Source organism: Lissotriton vulgaris, chromosome 3_1 (assembly GCF_964263255.1).
Source record: "Lissotriton vulgaris chromosome 3_1, aLisVul1.2, whole genome shotgun sequence".
Classification (NCBI taxonomy): domain Eukaryota; kingdom Metazoa; phylum Chordata; class Amphibia; order Caudata; family Salamandridae; genus Lissotriton; species Lissotriton vulgaris.
The window spans coordinates 887,865,604-887,887,856 of NC_141689.1; the positions used below are offsets into that span (position 1 = coordinate 887,865,604).

At 45.4% G+C, this 22,253-nt stretch overlaps 1 protein-coding gene across 1 annotated transcript in view; it reads left to right on the plus strand.

Annotated features, from left to right (window-relative positions):
* Window positions 1-22,253, plus strand: part of RFX3 (regulatory factor X3) — a 688,772-nt gene that overhangs the window by 522,967 nt on the left and 143,552 nt on the right. The window contains exons 8-9 of the mRNA XM_086961210.1: window positions 35-154; window positions 13,250-13,365. Of these exons, the coding sequence (XP_086817336.1) occupies window positions 35-154; window positions 13,250-13,365 (236 nt within the window). The remainder of the gene's footprint in view (window positions 1-34; window positions 155-13,249; window positions 13,366-22,253) is intronic.

Genomic DNA, 22,253 nt, shown 5'->3' on the forward strand with positions numbered 1-22,253 from the left:
GTAATGCCTTTTCCTTCTCTTTTTTTGTCCAAAGGGGGAACTCTAAATATCATTACTACGGGATTCGTGTCAAGCCAGACTCCCCTCTTAATCGACTACAAGAGGACATGCAATACATGGCTATGAGACAGCAGCCCATGCAGCAGAAACAAAGGTACTGTCTAGTGTGAGTGAAGAGCAAGAAGGTCATGTTTGTTGTCTGAATATCTTTTACCTCCATTTTTATTATTACTTACCTCTGTTTGGCACACAGCCACGCAATGGTTCATGCATCAGTGCAGACCGCACTGTACTGGTGGCATTCCGTTGCGAGATTGCGGTCAGTATTTAAGAACAGCACTCAAATATTTTTTATTTATCTAGGGACTAAGTTTTGGACATGAGTCCACCAATCCTCCTCCTTGATACTCATTATTTGTGCTGTTACGATATTTACTGTCTGGATTGCGTACTCTTCCTGATTATATCCAGCTACACCAGGTCATACAGTGCCCCTCGAAATTGAGGGGGGGGGGGCAAACTGGGCGAAACCTATTGCAAAGATTTTAGTAGACTCTTTGGATTGCACTTCCAGTGATTCATATCCATTATGACCTTTTTTCTAGAGACGCTAACAATTATACTTGTTTTCAAAAACTTTCGCTTCTTTGTGGGATTGTTTTATTTTATATTTCACGGAGCGGTAGGTTGTTTGTGACAGGCAAGGCCACGAGTGTAGTAAGCAACAGAAAGACTACTTCTTCCATTGTGGCAACCTGGCATTTTGTAACATATACTGTGCCTTATTACACATCTATTGTTGGTGTTCTCATTTATTCACTATTTCTAAGCCATATTTGTGAAATAGGCTGTTGGCACTATAATGCTTTGCAAGGCATTGCAAACGTCACTATTTTCTGCCATCACCAGTTGCCTTTATCTGATTCTGTACAAGTGCTTAGGGGGTGGATAGTCTGGAGGTTAGTGCTATTTGCCAAAGAGAAATGAACTCATATTCTTTCCCATCCTTTGTGCAACTTACCCCAAATTTTTATGAAACTGCTATTTTTGCACAAACAAAATGTGCCTAGGATTCATACAGATTATTTTCGTCGAGCATCGTCATTATCTGGCTTTTGTTTTCCTAAGTGAAAGCTTAATTAGCAAAACTGCTAAATATCTGAAGTTGATAGGATAGAAATCCCCAGGTGCATTTCTTGTCTTTATGTACACCGAGCCGTTTCGCATTTGCAACTAATAGGTTTATTCATCATTGCCGATAGCAGAGGCAGGCAGTTTGGCTCTGGGCTAAATCTTAGCTGTAGGACTGGAGGGGCAACTCAAGGCTAGTGAAGCGTTTTCAGCTGCAGCTATAACAGCTTTTTTATTCAGCTCCCACGCCCCTCCCTAGCTGCTACCATAACTACAAAGGATATGTGAACAAACAGCGGTCTGTACTAGCACCAGATAAGGCTTGGGCAGTGGGCTTTAATAAGTGCTGTGAAAGATGCCTGTCTCCTATCCTCCATGTAGATGAGAATTGGGCACTGGGCTTTAATAAGTGCTGTGAAAGATGCCTGTCTCCTATCCTCCATGTAGATGAGAATTGGGCACTGGGCTTTAATAAGTGCTGTGAAAGATGCCTGTCTCCTATCCTCCATGTAGATGAGAATTGGGCACTGGGCTTTAATAAGTGCTGTGAAAGATGCATGTCTCCTATCCTCCATGTAGAGGAGTCTTGGGCACTGGGCTTTAATAAGTGCTGTGAAAGATGCATGTCTCCTATCCTTCATGTAGATGAGAATTGGGCAGTGGACTTTAATAAGTACTGTCATGATGCCTGTCTCCTATCCTCCATGTAGAGGAGTCTTGGGCAATGGACCACATGAAGTACGACTCACAGCCAACTCATGCGTGCAATCATTATCAAAGTTCTGAATCTGCAGATGACCATAGAGTGAGACACTTAAAGTTATTTATTTCCCAAAGGCCAGGATATATTTAGCGCAAAGTGAGATTCACAAAATGTAATTTGTTTGAAAAAAGCAGTATTGTGTAAATTTAGGATGAAAAGTCTGAACTGAACCCTTGTCTTCCAATCTAACTGCTCAGAAAGGTTATTACATTGAGAGGCAATCGATTATTATTTCTGTGGGCAGAACAGTCTAGCTGTGTTTATGAATTGGCAAATTAGAGAAGCACATTGTGTTCTGCATATGATAAACTAGTTCTTCTTACCTCAGGGGAAAGCTCACGACACCCCAGTCTAATGTGCAGTCAAAAACAAGGGTAATACATGTTTGTCTATAACCAAGGTTTATTCACGATAAACTGAATGCAGCAACAGAAAACTACTTCTCTGAAAATACAGGCACAGTAGAATGTGCTGCAACACTCTGGGAGACTTACAAAGCCGTGATGAGAGGGAAGTTATTAACAGGCGAAGTGGGAGATATAAAAGAAAGGGAAAAAATAGCTAACACTGTAGCGCAAGACATATTGCTGCTAGTGAGAGTCTACATATACACCATCCCAGTGAGGGGAAGAATAGGTTAATACAAGATAAGTAAGAGGACTACAAAGTAAAAAACACCAAAGCTTTTAAAATATTATAAGGTATACAGAGGAAACTATAAAACCAGAGACTAGTCTTGGAAGCTCCTATAACGGTTAAAAAGCCATGAAGAGCAACAAAGACTGCATAATGCACAAATGTACAGATATTTCACACCCTGGGGGCATAACTGGAAGACCTGAAGGCCCTTCAAGAATATAACTCTCTTGAGGCAAGGATCACAGAGGTGGGAAAGGTGGGAAGGGCATTTCTCAACTATATTACACACTAGTAAACAATACTCCAGACCCCATACTGGCACTGACGGAAAGATGAGAGCATGAAGTTGGCCCTCTAGGTGATGAAGATTGGTTGAAGCAAAGATGGCTCCTTGGAATCGGTGAGTTTCACTGAAAATAAGGCTTATTCAATTAAAAAACCTACACAGGGTATAGTATAGCCCCACTAAGACTAAGAAGAATGAAATGTGGCATCGGCACCCACTGCCTTAGGTGAAAAGTTGGATTGGGTACCTTATCACATGATTGGGAGTGTCCCTTCATACAATATGACTGGATGCCTATTTGCTCCACTTAAATTCAGGCAGTGGGAAGATCAGTTATACCAGAGCCTAAACATTATACTACTGTTCCTAATTAACGAATTGGGTACAAGGGGGAACAATTGGACCTCTAGACTTCTGGTGGCATTGGGTTTACTCATAGCAAAGTGGGATATTGCATGCCACTGAAGATCAACAGGAGCCCACCTGCCCTTGGCAGAATGGACTGATGGAATGGACTGCTGCACCAAGGCAGAAAAATGTGTATACATGAAGGGGTTATCCTCAACAATACTGGAAAGTGGTGGGGGTATGTGGTAGAACTATTCTTCTAATATAGATGACTGATGTAAGAATGTATACAGTCCTAATCAGGATTTCAACTAAATGCGATGCTGTTGATGCTGTGTTTTTTTCCACTGTTGTAATAAAAAGAACAAAGACTTCTATAAATCTAAAACTTCAGTCCGGTAGGTTTAACACAAATTATCCTTAATTGCCACCCCAAAAAACTAACATGAGAGTAAAGACAAAATAGGAGGAAGAAATTAAAAAGGAGGAAACTTGGTGGCTGATAACATTTACAACCTGGTAAAAACCCCTAGCCCCAACGAACGGCAGATGCATTTTTTTTTCTTTTAAAGAAAAAAGCCAAGTCCATAATTAAGCCACAGCATGACATGTTTCTGGAGGCAAGTAAGAAAGGGGAGTTGTTAGCAGACTTAACAGCTGCGACTATAGCTATGATTCACAGAGACCTAAAGATGCATGCGTATCTTATCATTCAAAAACATTGCCTAAAAGTGACATCAAAATCCTGGTGAAAATAGTAGACAGTAAGTTGAATGAAGTAATACTACACTTGATAAACCCAGACCAAATTGGGTTTATGCACCTAAGGTCAAGTAAGCTTAACATAAGGAATCTTCATAATAACCTGGCAGCAGCTACAAACGTTTTTTGGGGGGGATTTTGAAAACCTGTATTAAGGAAATTGCACAACATGGTATATTACATCGGGCGGAAGGTCCGCCGTCAGTTAAGAAAAACCACATCTGTTACATACACTGTAGGGATAATCATGCATGAGCAGTTCAATACATTACGTGGGCACAAGCTGTGTGGAACAAAGCAGGTAGGACGGGGGAACACCCGAGAAAGTCCAGATGCTAGTGGGAATGACTGCAAGTTATCGTTAGAGCATGTTGATGGAGGTGCAGCTGCTACTAAAGTTAAGGAACTGAACATTCAGTTCAGTAGCATTGCCCATCCTGTTGTCCACTATGGAGAAGATGGAATTCAGAATGAAATTCCAGACCTATATAACTATTGCTAAGGTACGGATGAATACCTCTCAGTCAATGAACTTCCCAATATGCAGACAGGCATTTCAAGGATGCCTATTATCCTAGATACATTTGCTTTAGCCATAGTACCCCCCTCCCTAGCTGAATAGACATTAGAAGAGACGCCCAATTAAAGGAATAGGTCTGAGATGGTGATTGGGCTGAAAGGATCTCATTATGCGCAGATTATATTTTATTATATATAGCAGATCCGGAAAACATTTTGGACATGGTTAAGCAAAGATCAACATTCAAAGGTGGCCTATATTCCCTAACATCCAGAAGTACTGTGAAGCAGCTCAGCTTGGGTCGCATTGCATTCCCTATCATTCAGAAGTACAGTGAAGCAGCTCAACTTGGGGTAAATACTCAGGGGGCATGCCTACCTCTAGGAGCACACTCTCAAAATGAGCTGTCACACACTGGGCCAGAAAGGCGTTCCACCAGATAATACAATTCTGTATTATCTGGTGGAACACTTGCTATACAACCCCACACCAGTCGCATGTGTCCTAACTACAACATGGAGTAAACTGAACAAAGAAATGGAATGGAAAAATAAATTAACTCCCGGAATTTTACTATGGGTAAGCATATGAATGAAAACAACTTTGACACTGCATGGATTCAAGAAATGGGATGCCATTGGTATCACAACACTAAAAGAGGTGTGGAATGCAAATGGAGTGGTCTCCTTCACCCACATACAAACCAAAGCTGAGCTAAATGAGTCTCAGACATTTAAATACCTACAACGGAAACACTCACTAACAGCCACAATCAGGCCAGAAAAAAACCTATGTAAGTCTCCATGTTAGAAAAATTAATCTTGGATGGTTTGATGACAGAACACACACTTTCACTTGCAATACACTCATGATAAACACACAGCATTGAATTCTCTTAGAGGAAGATGGTAACAAGATGTGGGGGGGAAACAGAAGATTATATGTGGGAAAAAGTCATTATTTTCCTTAGAGAACCCTTTATTAAAACAAAGAATAATTCCGCTGAACGTATTGCATAGAATACATTATAGCAGAACACAATTATATAAATTTGGGATGATCAAAGATGATAAAAGTCTTTGCTGATGTGAACAGGGGGAACATTTATAGCATGTTCTGGGAGTTCACCACAGTGACAAACTACTGGAATTCTTATGATAAACAATTGAAATCCCACTACAGCTGGAATATGTTCCACCGTGCTTGGTTTATGGGAGTACACTGATTTAACCAGATATTAAAAATTACTGATCAATCAGGGATTTTCAATTTCTTAACGATACATCAAGGAAATGGGCAAGTCCTCCAAGTAAAATTGAATAGGAAAAAGACATGGACTGGTGCAAGCCTACAAAAAAGGTAATCTATGAGAGGGGAGCAAATGTAAATAGAAACTAGAAAACTTTCTTTCCCTTCCCAACTCCTATGTGCTAATTTTGAAAAAGAAATCATATAAACACACGAATCATCCCCCTCTAGAGACCTGAATATCTGGTACTGACACTGGAAGTACATAGCCCTTTGAAGCACTTTGAAGACTAGAGTATGGGAAGTTGCATACTGCTGTTAGAATGAATACTCATGGTGATAATGAGAATGTCAGTCTTGGGGGCGTGGCTTGGATGCCGAGGAGGTAGGCAGCGTGAGCCCGGAGCTCCGCGCCCGATCCTGAAAATCATCCTGAATACCTGATCGGACCCCAGCAAAACTGAGAAAATCCGGTATCTAAAGACATCACGGAGGGTGCGGCGCTTACAGTGGTCGACCTAAGGCTGTTCCCGGCCCAGAATTCTGGGTTTGAAAGTTCGTATCAGGCGTGAAGTCATCGAGCCAAGATGGCGTCTTCGGCCTGAGACAAAGGAACGACGGGGACACGAGACCGGACTCCCTTACTAGCCTGCTGCTAATGGTGTTGGATGAGTTGGCGGGTACTTCTTGATTCATTCGGGGGTCTTGAGCGGACCTTTCTCGCACTGACGCGAGTAGCTGGGCGTCGAGACTTTGGATGTATGAGCGGCGGAGGCGACAACATGGCGACAGCCCTGTGACGATGGCCCCGGCCCTTTGAGCACAGCTGGCTTCGGACGGCTCAACGGCTCATCGTGGACCCCAGCCCCAGGAGGCGGCTTTGGCCTGAGTGTTTGGAGCGGGGCTCAAGGTGCGGAGCACAGAAGGCCTATTTGCTACTACTGAACGGGGACCTTCCTTGGGGCGACGCCGTGCGGAGTGAAGAGAGGGTGAAGAGGTGACACCGGAGGCCGTCACTCTTTACAGCCCAGATGGGGAAGCCGAAAGGGAAGGGGGATGACGCGACCGACACTGAGGCTGCGGAAGGAGCGGATTGTGACCAGTCTGCTCTTCAACGCATGCAAGACCGTATATTGGAGGCCATCTCCACCACAAAAGACGCCCTGCAGCAGGACATAGCACAGGTGGCGACGGGCCTGGGCCTCCTGAAAGCAGATCACGATAAGCTTAAGGACAGAGTGAAATCTGTGGAAATTACAGTTCAAGAGTTGGCCCCGGACCATGCAGCGGTAAAGGCACAGATGGCGGATGTGACGGATCGGTTGAAGGTCCTGGAGCGAAGGGCTGAGGATGCGGAAAACCGGAATAGACGCAATAACGTGCGCCTCGTAGGCCTTCCGGAAAAAATTGAAGGCGACGATATGGTGGGCTATCTCGACAACTGGTTACGATCTGAGGTGGCACCGGAGGGATTGTCCCCTTTCTTCTCCCTAGAACGAGCCCATTGGGTGCCAGCTCGGCCGCCGGCCCCGGGCCTCCCACCTCGCCCGGTGGTGTTCAAGTTGCTCCACTACAGAGACAGAGACTGGCTGTTGCAGAGGGCGAGGGAAGCAGGACCTTTTCAGGTGAATAACAACAGGGTCACCATGTTCCCAGATTATACGTTTGAGACTCAGAAGCTCGGGGCCAACTTCCTGTCCCTCAAGCGTGAGCTCCGTGATGAGGGCATTAAATATTCCCTGCTCTTCCCAGCGAAGTTGAGAGTGGTGGTGGATGAAAAGGCACTTTTCTTTACAACCTCGGCGGACGCCTGGGCCTGGTGGGACACTTACAAAGCGGGGACGGATGGCGCCAAGGCCAGGGCGGAGGAGGCTAGAGTGGCACAGCCGATCAGGAAATCCCAACGGATCCGGAAGAATCGTCGGAGGACTGGCAGACCTTCAGTATCACAAACAGAGACGGAGAGACAGGCGGCCCTGCAGGCAGTGGTGAACTTATCTAGCGCAACCAGGAGCCAGTCCGGGAAGGGCACAGACTCGGAGGAACCAGGCACGGGGTCGGAGACGGGTCTCTCGGAATTTGGTGGAGCCAAAGGCCCTATAGTGACGCCTCAAACTTCGGAGGAGATCCTTGAGGCATGATGCGCTGGACAGAAGGAGCGGCCTACTGGTTAGACACTGGGGCGCTGAGCCCGTGGGTGCAGGACACTGTTATTTGGGGTTTCGAGATGCTGTGATGTGGGGATTGTGGGGCGGAATGTGCGGGATTGATTTGCTTTCACGAACCTTTCGCATCGATCCGCGCCCTACTGGCCCTTACGGTCATCGCAGTGGAGACTGCGAACACTAGTGCCTTTCCTTGAGGGGTAGTTGGGCGTGACAGTTTGGATGGGGGTACTTCCAATTGTGGGGGGGGGGCCTGTCCTGGGGGGGTGGGAATCGAGAGTGGTTGGGGTTGCTCTGGATGTTGTTTCTGGATGGGGGGGGAATTTTTCTGTTTGGAGAGGGAGGGGGGGACAGTTCGTGGTTGGTAAGCGCGCGTGGTCGATGATTTCTATTGTTCTGTCTGTGTGTGCGAAGGGGAATGGCTAGTACTGGGGCTTTGAAATGTGTGACCTGGAACGTGCGGGGTATGCAGACTATGACTCGTAGGCACAAGGTTCAGGCGTACCTCAAGCGTAGGGGGGTGCACATAGCGTTCTTGCAAGAGACACATCTTAACAGGCAAGAAGGGATTGCGCTGCAGAGGCGGTGGAGGGGGCAGTTATTTAACACAACGTACTCAGCCTTTGCAAGGGGGACGCTGATTTGGATACGTGCGGGTGTCCCCTTCCAAGTCACTAAAACGTTGGTGGACCCTGAGGGTAGATATGTAGCGGTGGAGGGGAGGCTGAGGGGCAGGGTGGTATCCCTCTGTAGCGTGTACGCTCCCAATGTGGATTTACCCGCATTTTTGTCCACACTTTCGGGCAAACTGGCGAGTTATCTGGCAGGGCCGATGCTCCTAGGGGGGGATTTTAATTCGGTGGCAGATGTGGTTTTGGACAGGTCCCATCCCCCGCTGCGCGCGTTCCCAGCACATAGGATGGCCAAGCGCAGGCTGGAGTGGCAGGAGAGTTGGGCTCTTAGAGATGCTTGGAGGACACTGCACCCCACCACTAGGGACTACTCCTTTCACTCGCATTTGCATGATCTGCATGTTAGGTTGGACGCTTTTCTGTGCTCATCACATGTGCTTTCCACGGTGGGTGGGGCGGAGTATTTGGCTCGGACGATGTCGGACCACAATCTTTTGTTGTTGTCCCTGAACTGGATGGTGGAAGTCAATTGCGTGCCAACATGGCGTCTGCAACCTGACACCTTGGATGACTTGCTTTTTAGGGAGGCCCTTGGGGAACGTATAGAGCGTTACTTTGAGGAGAACAGTGGCTCCTCCTCCACTAGGGCGGTGGAGTGGGATGCGTTTAAAGTGGTGGTACGGGGGCACTGTATTGGGAACGTGGCAGGGGCCCGCAAGACTTTGATGGATGAACTGGAGAAGGCAGAAAAACGGTTGAGGGAGATGGAGAGGGATCGCCCGAATCATCCTGAGCTACAGGAGGAGCTTAGTGGTGCCAGGGAGGCGCTAGCGGTGGAGCTGGAACGGCTGCGTAGCTTTGACCATAAAACGTACATGACGAAGGCGCATGCGGAAGGTGACAAGGCGGGGTCAATGCTGGCGTGGCTTGCCAACCCAGTCAGGCGGGGCATGCCGATTATGATGATCCAGGAAGTGGGGGAGGAGCCCTGCCATACCCAAGCCGGGATACTGGACAGGTTCCGGGCGTACTATGAAGGTCTATATGAGAGTGGGGAGACGGGCGGGGCGGACGAGCTGGACGTCTTCCTGGACGGGTTACAGCTACCGCGATTGGAGGAATCGGAGGCTGAGGAGTTGGGTCGGCCCATCACGGTCGGGGAGATAGGGTGTGCAGTAAAGCAGATGGCCAGAAATAAAACTCCGGGTCTTGATGGTCTCCCGATCGAGTTCTATAGTAAATATCTGGAGTACCTTGCCCCTCAGCTGCAATCAGTTTACAACGAAGCGCAATCGCGAGGTCGGCTCCCAGGCTCCATGTGTGAAGCCCTCATGATCCCGCTGTTAAAACCGGGCAGGGAGGGAGCGGCTTTATCCTCCTACCGTCCGTTGTCCATGCTCACAACGGACTATAAGATCCTAAGTAAAATCCTAGCGAACAGACTACTGGCCCACATGACTGGACTTGTTCATAAGGATCAGTGCGGCTTTATCCCTACACGTAACACCACTCATAATATCCGCAGGCTTACAAGATTGATGGGGGGCCCACTGGCCGGACGCTATCACTCCATTTGTACTCTCTATTGACATCGAGAAGGCCTTCGACAGTCTTGAATGGGGATACTTATATGAGGTGATGCGACGCTTCGGGCTGGGGGATGGATACATAAACTGGACCAAAGTCCTGTATACCGATGCAGTAGCTAGAGTCCGGGTTGGCACATTGATTTCGAAGCAGTACCCCGTGCGACGAGGCACTAGGCAGGGGTGCTCCCTCTCCCCTCTCCTGTTTGCCCTGGCGATGGAACCCTTTGCTGTAGAGGCCTGATCGGGCCGCCACTACGCCGGATTGCTATATAGGGACAGGCCGCATCTCATCTCATTGTACGCAGATGACCTGCTGATGTTCTTGGCAGACGCGGACGCAGAGCTCCTAGGGGCGAGACGGCTGCTATGGCGGTTTGGGCAACTATCGGGCCTGAAGGTCAATTGGCCTAAATCCTGTTTATTCCCCTTAAAATTGGGAGAACCGTGCCCTCTCACGGCGCAGGAACTTCGGTGGGAACCACATTGTTTGCATTATCTAGGAGTCTACGTCTACCACACCCCGGTGGATATGCTGGATGGCAACATCACCCGTTGTATCACTGCCCTGAGAGGGAGTATGGATTTCTGGTCCACTCTTCCGCTGTCCCTGGCTGGTCGGATCTCCCTCCTTAAGATGGTGGCTCTGCCCAGGCTGCTGTATTACTTCAGGACGCTCCCGGTATGGATCCCGGGCTCCGTTTTTCGGCGCCTAAGGTCTCTGGTCATAGCATTCCTATGGGGCACAGGGAGGAGGCGCATAGCGCTGGACACCCTTCTGCGTCCCAAGGATGAGGGAGGCTTAGCGGTGCCTGATTTTGAAGGGTATTATCTAGCAGCACAGTTGCAGGTTTTCACCCAGGAGGTCGCGAGGGTGTATAGAGGCCCGGAGCATGCTAGAGAAGAGGGTACTCCGCGGCATGTGCTGGCATATATTACACTGCACCAGAAGCTCTTGGTCAGAGACCTGACGGTGGAGGAACAGACATTCCGACTCTGCTGGAATCGGGCGCGCAAACGAGCGGGGGTCCGCCTTATGTATGCTCCTGAAATCCCTTTGGGGATGGTTACGGCCCTCCCTCATGGAGGGGACTGGTCGCGGCTGCTAGGGTGGGAAGAGGCTGGGATTCAGATGCTGGGCGACTTGTACGAGGATGGGGTGCTGCTTCCGTTTCAGGAACTGCAAGAGCGGTTCGACCTACCGCGAGGCGACTACCTGTTGCATGCGGCGGTCAAGGGCGCTATGCAGGGTCATTGGGGAGAAGGTTTGCAGGAACCGGGTACCTCCATGGCATGTCAGTACACGATGATGGCAGCCGGGACCTTTAAGGCTGTCACCTGTTTATACTCCAGAATGCTGCGAGAGGCTCTGCAGCCTCTCGCAGCTCTGAAGGCCAAGTGGGAGTTGGACCTTCAACTGGAGATCCCTGATACGACTTGGGGCCAGCTGCTGCGACGGGCGCGGAAAAGTTCGAGAAATGCCAGGTTTCAGCTAATCCATTTCTATGTCATTCATAGGGCGTACCTCACACCGGGGAAAATACGACAATACTTTGGGGTGGAACAGGCTGCTTGCCCTAGATGCAACACAGTTGGAGCAGACTTGGGTCACATGTTGTGGGATTGCCCTGCCTTGGGAGATTACTGGCAGGAGATTGGGAGGGCCCTCAACAATGCAACGGATAGAGACATTCAGTACACCAAAGCAGTGGGGGTCCTCCAATGGTTTCCACACACGCCTAAGAATAAAAATACCAGCAAATTCATAGATTTGGGACTGATCCTTGCTAAGCGGGAGATAACGAGAAATTGGAAATCGAGGACGGGACCCACGTTTAAAAGATGGTATGGTGAATGTTTGCGGTGGGCGGCGTGTGAAAGCACCTTGAGGTACCAGGTGGCTTGGAGAACGAATGATGAGAAGGCTATGGAGAGGGCGACTGCATGGGAATTGATGGTACAGGCGCTCTGAGATGCTGCCGACGAGGAGCATGAGGAATCGGAGGAATTGGGTACAGCCAACCCCGTCACCTTACCGGGGGACACACCTTAGTGAATGTATAAACTTCCTACAACACACCAGACTCTTTTCAGTAGTGATTTTGTACAGCGCGACCACGGGGGGGGGGATGCTGGAATTGTTGGGTTGTTGAGGGGCCGAATTTTGTTGGGGTGGGGGAGGGGCGAAAACCACAAAAGCAGCCCACTCTTTTTTTGCAGTAATGACATCAGACAATGTAAGATACAGCAAGGACTGATCTACGGATGGAGGCTGAACTGTCTTCGGTATGGGGACGTGCCACTCAGAACGGGGGTAGACAATCACTGTGTTTTCTTGCTATGTTTCTGATTGCACTTTGACTTCAATGTCTGTACATTTATATTGGTGATGCAATAAAAACGATGTTAAAAAAAAAAAATGAGAATGTCAGTCTTGTCACAATTTTATTTTGAAGTTGGAAGAGGCTAATAAAACATTTCTAAAACAAAACTCCATGTATCTTTACTTTACCTCATAAGTCAATATCAATCAGTGTTGTTTTAGTAGCTTGATACTTCAAATGAAAAGTGTCTTATGAAAAACAAAACAAAATCAGCACTTTATCCTGTGTCTTACCTCCATTCCACCTGTTTTCTGGTATTTCCTTTATATCTCCAGGAACAGAAAGCTGCCTTAAGAGAATCTAGTAAATTTAGGGAAGACAGATCGCCAGCAGTGATACCCTCCCCCCCACCAATATTCAGGCTTTGTTCTCTTACTATGTTTAGTACTATTATTAGTTAGGCTGGAATAGAAGAATTCACACTTTTTGGTAGCTGACAGCATAGGCGGTGTTTCTCAGTTTTGAATTGACCAACACCTTTTATTAACATGAAAGTATTGACAAATGGTCATTGCGAGGGTGCAGGGAGTTAAAATGTTTTTATATGAGTGAGAAGTCCTTGATGGCTTGGGGAAATCTGATTGTTTGAACAACTAAACTCCAATTTGAAAACCTATATCTGTGCTAATGTGATTATCCTTAGGGTAATTTGCAGTTAGGCAACTCAGTGTGTAATGTGCTCTAATTCTACTTTTTCTGAAACATGAAGGCTTTAAAAAAATTGTTGTATAACACCAATATTTCTCCTCCAAATCATACTGTATGTTGGTTTTGATGCTTTCTAGGTATAAGCCTATGCAGAAAGTGGAAGGGGTTGGAGATGGCTACACGGCAAGTGGTCATCAGACGTCTGTTGAGCAGACTGTTATTGCCCAAAGTCAACACCATCAGCAGTTTTTAGGTATGCCTTTCCTGAATTTGTATGAATTAAAATTAAACACAAAAAAAGGACAGTAAATTGAAAGGAATAATGTGTTATGATTCAGTGTTTTAGCACTGGGATCAAGTTGTTTTCAGTTTAAGGGGTCTGGAATACAACCAGTTATAGTGATTGAAAACTACTTGTAGGTGTTTAAGTCTTGTATGAGATTTTATTGCGCTGTCAGTTATGATGTATGATGAATGGGCACATTAATTAAAGTGGCTGGATCAGTAACCATCTGTTTTAAATTGTGTCTCAGATACCAAACTACAGTTGATTTGAGACCCACACCAAACACGTATATAAGCATTAAAACTCCAATAGAACTTTAAAAAAGAATCTCTGAGCTGTCCTATAAGCTCTCTAGTATCTCAAGTTTTTGCCCTTTTTCTTTGATGTCAGAAGTGTGTGGTCCTGAGCCCGCTCAGTTATTCAGATCTCTCACACGTCTGAATGGCAGGTGAGAGATTAAAATGGCATCGATTGCAGTGGGTGAGTTTGGGTTTAAAGAATACACTCCAGCCTTGCCAAAGTTCTAGAATGTTTGTTTCAGGCCTCTTAGTTACTTTTAATTCCCCCCCCCCCTTGCCTCTTTCAAGTGCAGAGTGAGTTATGAATGGCAGTACCCAGCCCACTGATCTTTTCAAGAGCTAGGTAAGTTTTGACACCCCCCTGCTCTACCTATTCCACTGGTCCTAGCCTTACTTAAGGACCAATGCGGGCTGTGGAAAGCTCTATCCCCATTCTACATAGAGCCTCTTCCCAGGCTGTGAACAGTGTCTGAGGTGAGGTATAATGTTGCCTCTTTCCTTCCCCTAGCATTCCTACTTTGCCCAATGGCCAGGGCACATGAGCACCGGGGCATCTGTCAGCTATGCTGGTCTTCCATCCTCCTTCTCCTGTATGCGTTTGTAGGCTAAGGCTGTTGAGGGAAACTGACAGTTTCCCCAGTGCTATGCAGGAGAAGGAGATCCATTGAAGATGACAGCTATGTGGTGCCATGTTCATAAACATGTGTAAAAGTCATGGAGGGAATACTTGAATTAGTCTCAACCACTACCCATCCCTTAGAGCTGCATTTCAGCAAATCGTTTTTCACCCACTGTCTTTCAAGAGAGACCGATCATATGCAAATTATCCTTGGTCCTGCTCTAATACGAATAGTCCAGCCAACCACAGGTTTCCTCCAGATTCAAACACAAGCAACTCCAGACCTATTTATGCCTCATTTTGCTTCATCACTGGGGTATGGCATGAGTCCTATGGCACAGCAAACACAGGACCCAAAGAAAAGTGCATTGGAAATTGGTATGAAAGGGCAAAAGGTGCAACAATTAGCTAGGTGCAGTGCTGCAATTTTACATACCTGCGAATTTTCAAAGACGTGTTTGTAGCTTTAGTGCTCAGCATGAATCAACTTTAACTTACCCTCTTGCTGACTCAATCCCCTTTTATCTGTGGTAAAATTCCCCTTTCCTAAGGCTCAAGATGCAGAGAATGCAGATATTAATTGAGCAAATAAACCTGTTGAGAGCTATTCTACTTAAATAAATAAATTAATAAATCCAGGATTTGTAAAGTGCGGGAAATCACCCACGAAGGTCTCAAGGCGCTGGAATGTAGGCACAGGAAAATTAAGTGATTTGCCCAGTATTACCGGATATTGAAGCCAAAACTCAAACCTGGTTCCCACCAGCTCCTAAGTCAGCCACTCAAGTCCTTACGCCAAATCCTCTCCCTTCTATTTCAGCAACCATACAAGAAATTGAATAGACTCTTACTTCAAAAAATAACAGAGGCTGCCATAGCAGCTCAACGGTGTCCGAAGCCAAAGGAAAAAAACATAAGTTGAACCCCAAAATGATCGTTGGCAAAACACTGATTGGTGTTCTCCAGCCTTAACAAGTATAGACAATGCTCTCCGCAAACATCATTATACCTAAAGAAGAATGTATTCTAGTCTTCTCCTTTTGCTGTCCGAACAGCAATAATGAGACAAAATGGGAGGCTTTGACTTTTCAGATGGAACTTTGTTGCTCCTGTGAGGCATTCTTGGCCTTTCTTCCCCTTTTTCTTTCTTTTTCAGTTTATTCCTCCTTTTTATATAAACTTGTGGGTGGAAGCATTTGGTATTTACCTTATATATTTGTATAGGTCTTGTTGCTTAGTAATGTGATTCCCAAGCCCACAGCTTTGGGACGAATATTTAAGTGATATTTAGGCACATACATATATAGACTTTTTGAAATTGAATGCTTCATACATTTCAACCCATTAAGCGGTAGAATCTAAGTCACTAAATACTAGATTCCGAAGTGACACCCCCGCTCAGTATAATAATATTTCACATTATTGCAGCTTGGAGATAGAATACTCTTTTCATCGTGTATCCAATCTTCATCTGTGCAAGAAGTTGAAAAACTGCTATATGAGCGAAACGAAAGTGACCATTATCTTCGATTCTTTGCACGAGACCTCACTCCAATTATTTATAAAGTTTCCAGCAAAATGGGGACGTCAGATTGGAGGTATGCCATTGGAGACAGTAGATTACTTTATGGATTTACTCATGAATAATTGAGTGCTGTGCTTCAGTTGATACACACAATGAAAATAGGGAGCAGAGTGTTATGGTCGTGGATACCTAGCAGGGGTAGCATTAGGCATTTTGGTGAATTTTCCTGTAAAATCTATGAATATCTATAATAGGAAGACAGAAGCTATTAAAAATAAGAAGGATCTATTCGAACAAGCACTGAGAAACATTAAGAACCTTTGTTTTTTAGCATTAACCCTAAGAGACACCAAATGCATGGTTTCTGTTGTAGTCGTCAATCAACCTGAAAGATATTTGGAAGTTCTGGAGCCCAGCAGGGTATGTTGCTGGACTGTAGGCATCTCGCTTCTATTGTTGTATGTCGTATGAGGACTGGAAGAGGTAGATGCTTGAGGTTTATAAATGTGTAAAATTAAGCAGGTGTTTTATTGTCCCACTTGGACTGAAATACACAACTAGAATGAGATTATTTGAAGTTAATTCTGTAGTAGTATGGAAAACATCATGGCCACCCAGTCCTAATGGGATACTAATAGAGGTCTTAAACAAGATAGTTTAGGTGGGCAAAAGTTATAGCCCCTATGATATGTAAATCACATGACTTAAGGTAATATTCCTCCATTGTGTAAGGCTTCAAACTTGCATCCCACATTGAAACATTGTCCCAATTAATAATAATAAAAACGTATTGATGAATTTCAATAATAGACTCGGAAGGGAAGATATTTGCCAGGATATTTAGTAAATTAGTGGCATGCATTTACTACAACTTTCACAAACAGGATTTCGGAAGGATCACTCAGCTATTGACAACATAGTGGCAGAGCCAAGCAGAAGAAAACGTAGGTGAATGTGTATGTTACATCGATCATAGTGCAGGTTTTGATCCTGTAAATCATACTTGACACTGAACCAAACTGAATCAAGCACTGGCAACACACTGAACCAAGCATAAACCAGTCCTGTTAAACAACTGGTCTGGCTTTAAAATTTCCAATGCATTTGTGCATGCCTGTTTCTTCATGTGATACCACATAAAATGCAGACCTATTAGTGCCTCTAGTCATGCTTCTACTGGTGGGCCCTCTCCTGGTGCTGACTGATTCTGGACAAAGTCTGTCTACTCCCTTGCCAGGCTGTGTCTCCATTGCTTGGTCTTACCACTTGCTCCTCTGTCCGAGTTGCCTCTGGCTCTAGTGGTTCCAATTCTAGCTCTGCCCCTGGTTCTGATATCGAACCTGGACCCTTCCTATCGCGCAAAATTGAAGGGGAAGGATCAACGACCCACATTTGGGGATGCTGTCCCACAAGATCACTACCCTACCGGCTGGTACGAGTCCGAGTGAGGTTGCGAAGACTTGTCTGTCCTTATGCAGTGGCTTTAAAATATATGACGCCCTAAAGAAATTGCCAAAAAATTGATGGCAATGAAACATGTCGGCAAGTAAAGTGGTGTTGGTTGGATAGTTAGTAACCACACTCACATTTGTTTTTAGGTCCCACACCCAACACAAGAGACAGAATAAAATTGCATATCTGTGTTGTCGTGTGCATTTTATTTGTTGTTTTTGACACTTTATTGGTTGTCCTGTGGTCTACCTTCACTGCATACTCACACTAAACACTTATTTCTGTTTGTGTTTTCTGGACACAATTCTTTTTCTTCCCGAGCTTGATGGTGCCAATTATGTGAACAGGGCAATCCTGGTGAGTACCTGCCAGGTTCCTGTTGGTGGTGCGCCCGTGAGGTGCCATCTCGCTCCTACACACTTTTTTGTATCGTGTCTTGGGTATAGTTTTGACACTAAGGTGTGTGTTTGTTATGTGTCTCGCAATTGGAATTTTACTGTTACCATAAAGGAATGGGCGATTATTAAAGGAGGCACACTTTTAGGACATATCGACTACCCCAACAATTAATGAAAGGGGAGGAATTTTGTAATATTGATGCAACATATAGTATACCTAAAAAGAATCACAAGAGTCGATAAGTGCCAACAAAGTCTAGGTCATTAATGTGGTGTTTGTTAGGGTTTGTCCAAAGCCAAGATACACTATTGGCAAAACTATGGCTCTCCTCCCATCCCACAGCATAGGCAGCAGTACATTCTGAGCTTGGATGAAATGTGTGGACTTGATTTGGACACCATACTAGGCCTCCAACATGTACCACAGCATGAGGATGCATATGAGAAGGCATATCATTTGCTCTCTCCTCAAAATAAGAATGCTGAGATGCAAGTCCTCTTCAAAGTCTGTCCTGGATTTGCTCTTGACTGCTACAGATTTCACAGTCATGATTCATTGGACTGAAGAGTTACTGGAATTACATATCCATACTAAAGACGCTAACTAACCTTCTTACGAGCATTTTGCAACATGGTTCAGAAATGTGTGAGCTCTAGTCTTGTAATGAAGCTTTCACTGACCCAGCCCTGGCAGCTTGATTGAAACAATTCTAACCTTTGGCAGCAAGTCTCCCCATTCCAAGATGTCGCAGACCAGCACCTGAGCACCTGACTGCAGAGAGCCCGTGGGACAGCTTTCATTGAGTAAGGTGAACCCAAATTCTTTACTGACCTCTCCACTGGATTGGAAATGTAAAAAACAAAATAAAATCACGAGGAAGGAAAAGTGATTTCTACTGCCAGTTTGGCTTTGTACTCCTTGAATGCAGTTTGTCTCCTTTGTCATTACACACATGAGCTTTGGGACATGGCTAGTGAGGTCTAATGGGCCTTGATGGAGGCTGTGCACAACTCTTGTGCTCACACAATGCAAACCGGACACAATGCTGAGAACATGTTGTATGGTCTGGTTTGGAGACTACGAACTCTGTTGCCCATTCAAATGGGCACCAGTGTCCTTACTAGGAAACATGCCTGTATGTGCTCCATGGGATTCTCTGAGGACAACCAGGTTTCTATGATTATGGATTGAATCTAGGCATTTGGGCGACAGGATTGATGTGGCCATAGAGAAATCCAAAGACAGGAGAGCTGCCATCTGCTCACTAGGGTTTCCAACACTCGACGGGTCCGTCAGAAATACAGAAAGTTAGTCAAGTAGTCTTGCCTGTGTCGCCTGCGATACCCTTTCAGCATGTGCAGCAGTCGCTCCAGACTTTATGTGGCAAAGGATGAGGACATTGCAGCAGCAATTCTCCAGACAACACTCGCAGGTCCCTCTTATTAACTCTCAAGCCTTCGGTCAAAGACATGCTGTGCTGTGGGCACCATTAAGGGTTATGTAGCATTCCTTTTAGCCTTTCTCTGTTTGGCTGATCAGCCATCTTTATTCATATCACCTGGTGTTTCTTAAACAGTTTTCACATAAGCTTCCCCCTGCTTTCTCCATTATGCTGCAGTTGGACCTCAGACTACTCCTTACATTCTTAATGTATGTTCGAGTCTCTTCATAGGTGTAGTCTGACGATATTGACCTTGAAAATACTGTTTATTATTGTTATAACTTTTACATGTCGTGTCAGAGAGTTGCGGGCTTTGTCAGTTCAGTCCCCGAATAATATCCTCTTCCCTAATTAGCTAGTGCTTAGGACTCATGAAACCTTTCTACAGAAGGTGGTATCCCCTTTCAATAAGAGGCACTCCATCATACTCCCCAAGTGTTTTTCTGTGCCTCATCCATCTAAAGAGGAGGAGTGGCTGCAGTAGGTAGATCCTAGATGTGCACTTAGGTTATACACTTATAGTACTAAGAAATACTGTGTAGCTGATCAGCTTTTTGTTTGTTTAACTGGAGCCAAAGAAGGTAAGGCAGTTCCGAAAAGATTAATTGCCTTCTGCATGAAGCTATCATACCCCTTAGCAAGAAAAGATCCTCCTAAATGTCTTTGCGCTCATTATAATGGGGCGAAGACAGTTACTACTTACCTGGCTTAGGGTGTTCCAGCTATGGATATCTTCCAGGTGGCGATGATGGTATCTGTCCATGCTTTCACCGAGCACTCCTTCATTGTTTCACAATTCCGCAAGATGGCCCATTTGCTAACTCCGTTCTGAAGAACCTTCTGGAGAAAGTCTACTCCTCAGACCCACATCTTTGGATGGGGTATTGCTCTGTTATAAGGTGACCAATCTGCAATTAGAATTATCCATTTTAAGAATAAGTTACTTACCTTTGTTATTGCTCTTTTTAATGGATAGTCTGTCTAACTGCAGATTTCGTACCTTAACACCCACTTTCCCGATCTGTGGAATGGTCTATACAGATTGAAAAATGCTAGAACACGCTAGCTGAATTTTGTTTGGGGGTGGACAGAAATAACAGCACTCAGTGACAGCACATTTATTCGGCTCCATGCTATCAAATCAGGAGGTGGGACAGAGGCCAATATCACCACCTACCATCACACAGCAGCAATTGTAGGAGTTTCTGAAGCCAGTTTGGCACCTGGGAAGATTCATATGGTGAGAAATCTGGAGTTACATAGAGTAGCCAATGAAATAGTGTTACCGAAGAAAAGTAACGGATTCTTTTGGTGTAAATGTGGGAGCGGCATGAAAATGTGAAAAAGCTAACACACAGTGGTGGAGGAATGGAGAACTCAGTTGGACAAGCCAATACAAAACATACCTACAAACCAGTTGCAATTCACAAAAATTACACCCACATCTACTCCAGTAGTATTACAGCCCAAACAGGCTCATATCTGCTCCAACCAAACCTTGGGTTTAATTTCTCTCCTCAAATGGCCATTTATAGATGCTCCAATGCAAGCACATAGTAATCAGTGAAGACTGGAAATAACACTACCAGCACAAAAACCTACACTTAAAAAAATAAATTAAAGAAAATAAAAATGGTCATATAACTTTTTGTGTTGCAGGCACCCTTACAAACCACATTGTAAAACTGTAAGCATAACAGCTGTACATTGTTATGAAATTACAAGCATGTACATTAACGATTTAAAAAAACACAACTCATCTCACATCGAATACAATTCTACAGACACATCATAACATATTACATGTCCAAAATACACATATAAGACCACTACACAAGCTGTATCACATACCTTACTCTTTGACATATCGCAGAACATAAAGGGGGCAAAGCATTGGATGTGGGCTATATTTGTGTACTTCATACTGGTTTAATTTATTCTTATTCTCATGGTCTTTCATTGGCTGGCCAACGCGCATCTTACATGTAATGAGGGAAAGTCAGAAGTACTGCTATTCGGTTCTTTTGCTCCGGATTTCAGAGAGAGACTCTGGCCTCCTGGTTTTCCTTGCCTGTCTGAGAATAATGGTGCTGCCAAAAACCTAGGCGTTTGGTTCGATGAGAATCTGAATTTTGTGACGCATGTAAAAAAACTGGCACCTGCTTTGGTGTGTTGAAAAGTTTGAGAAAGTTCCTTCCCTTCTTGCCGAGCACGGCCAGAGAGACGGTCGTTCGGGCACTGATTCTTTCTCGCTTGGATTACGCCAACACCCTCCTAGTTGGCAGCCCAGGTTTCCTTGTGAAGAAACTTCAAGTGGTACAAAACTCGGCTGCCAGACTCCTAGGAGGCGGTCATCAAGGCACAGTGCCCGGGCTCTTCTACACTGGCTTCCTGTTGAAATTCGCCTGAAATTTAAAATGCTCTCAATTGTGCAATGGGCCCTTTATGGTCTCGTTCCCATCTATTTGCAGAAAAGACTTGCTTTTTTTTTTTTTAAACATAGTTTTATTGTATTTCTGGCAATGATCAGGTGCAACAGAAAAGCAGCACTCCACAGTCAGGAGCTAACCGCAAGCAAATCAAAAGACATAAGTCAATCTACATCACTGATCATATATGAACACCCATCCCACCCCTCCCCGCCCCCATACCCTACCCAACCCCTCCCAACGTTCCCCCCACCCGGGTCCCACCCCCGCTCACTGCACGTGTGTGTTTCCGATCCAAGGTATAACATCCAATAACACTGTGTGAATATCCCTTTAAGAACCTCCCCCAAAATCTCCCTCAGCCATATCCTCAGGTTCTGCTGGTGGATCCAGGTCAAGGCCCCTATAATCCGCCCACCTCTTCCATATCTTATAATGTTTTCTAGGGCATCCTTGTGCTTCAAAGATAGGACGTTCCAACCCCATACTAAAGTCCAAGCCCTTCTTCCATACCGACAACGGGGGGGCATTCGTACTTTTCCAATGCTGGGCTATATCCCTTTTGGCGGTGGTAAGGCCCAATAAAAGGAGATGCCTCTTATACACATTGCCCCCCACATTCTCCATCACGTGCAAGAGTCCCAGCCTAGGATCACGCGGGAGATCCCATCCCAACACTTCAGACAGACAG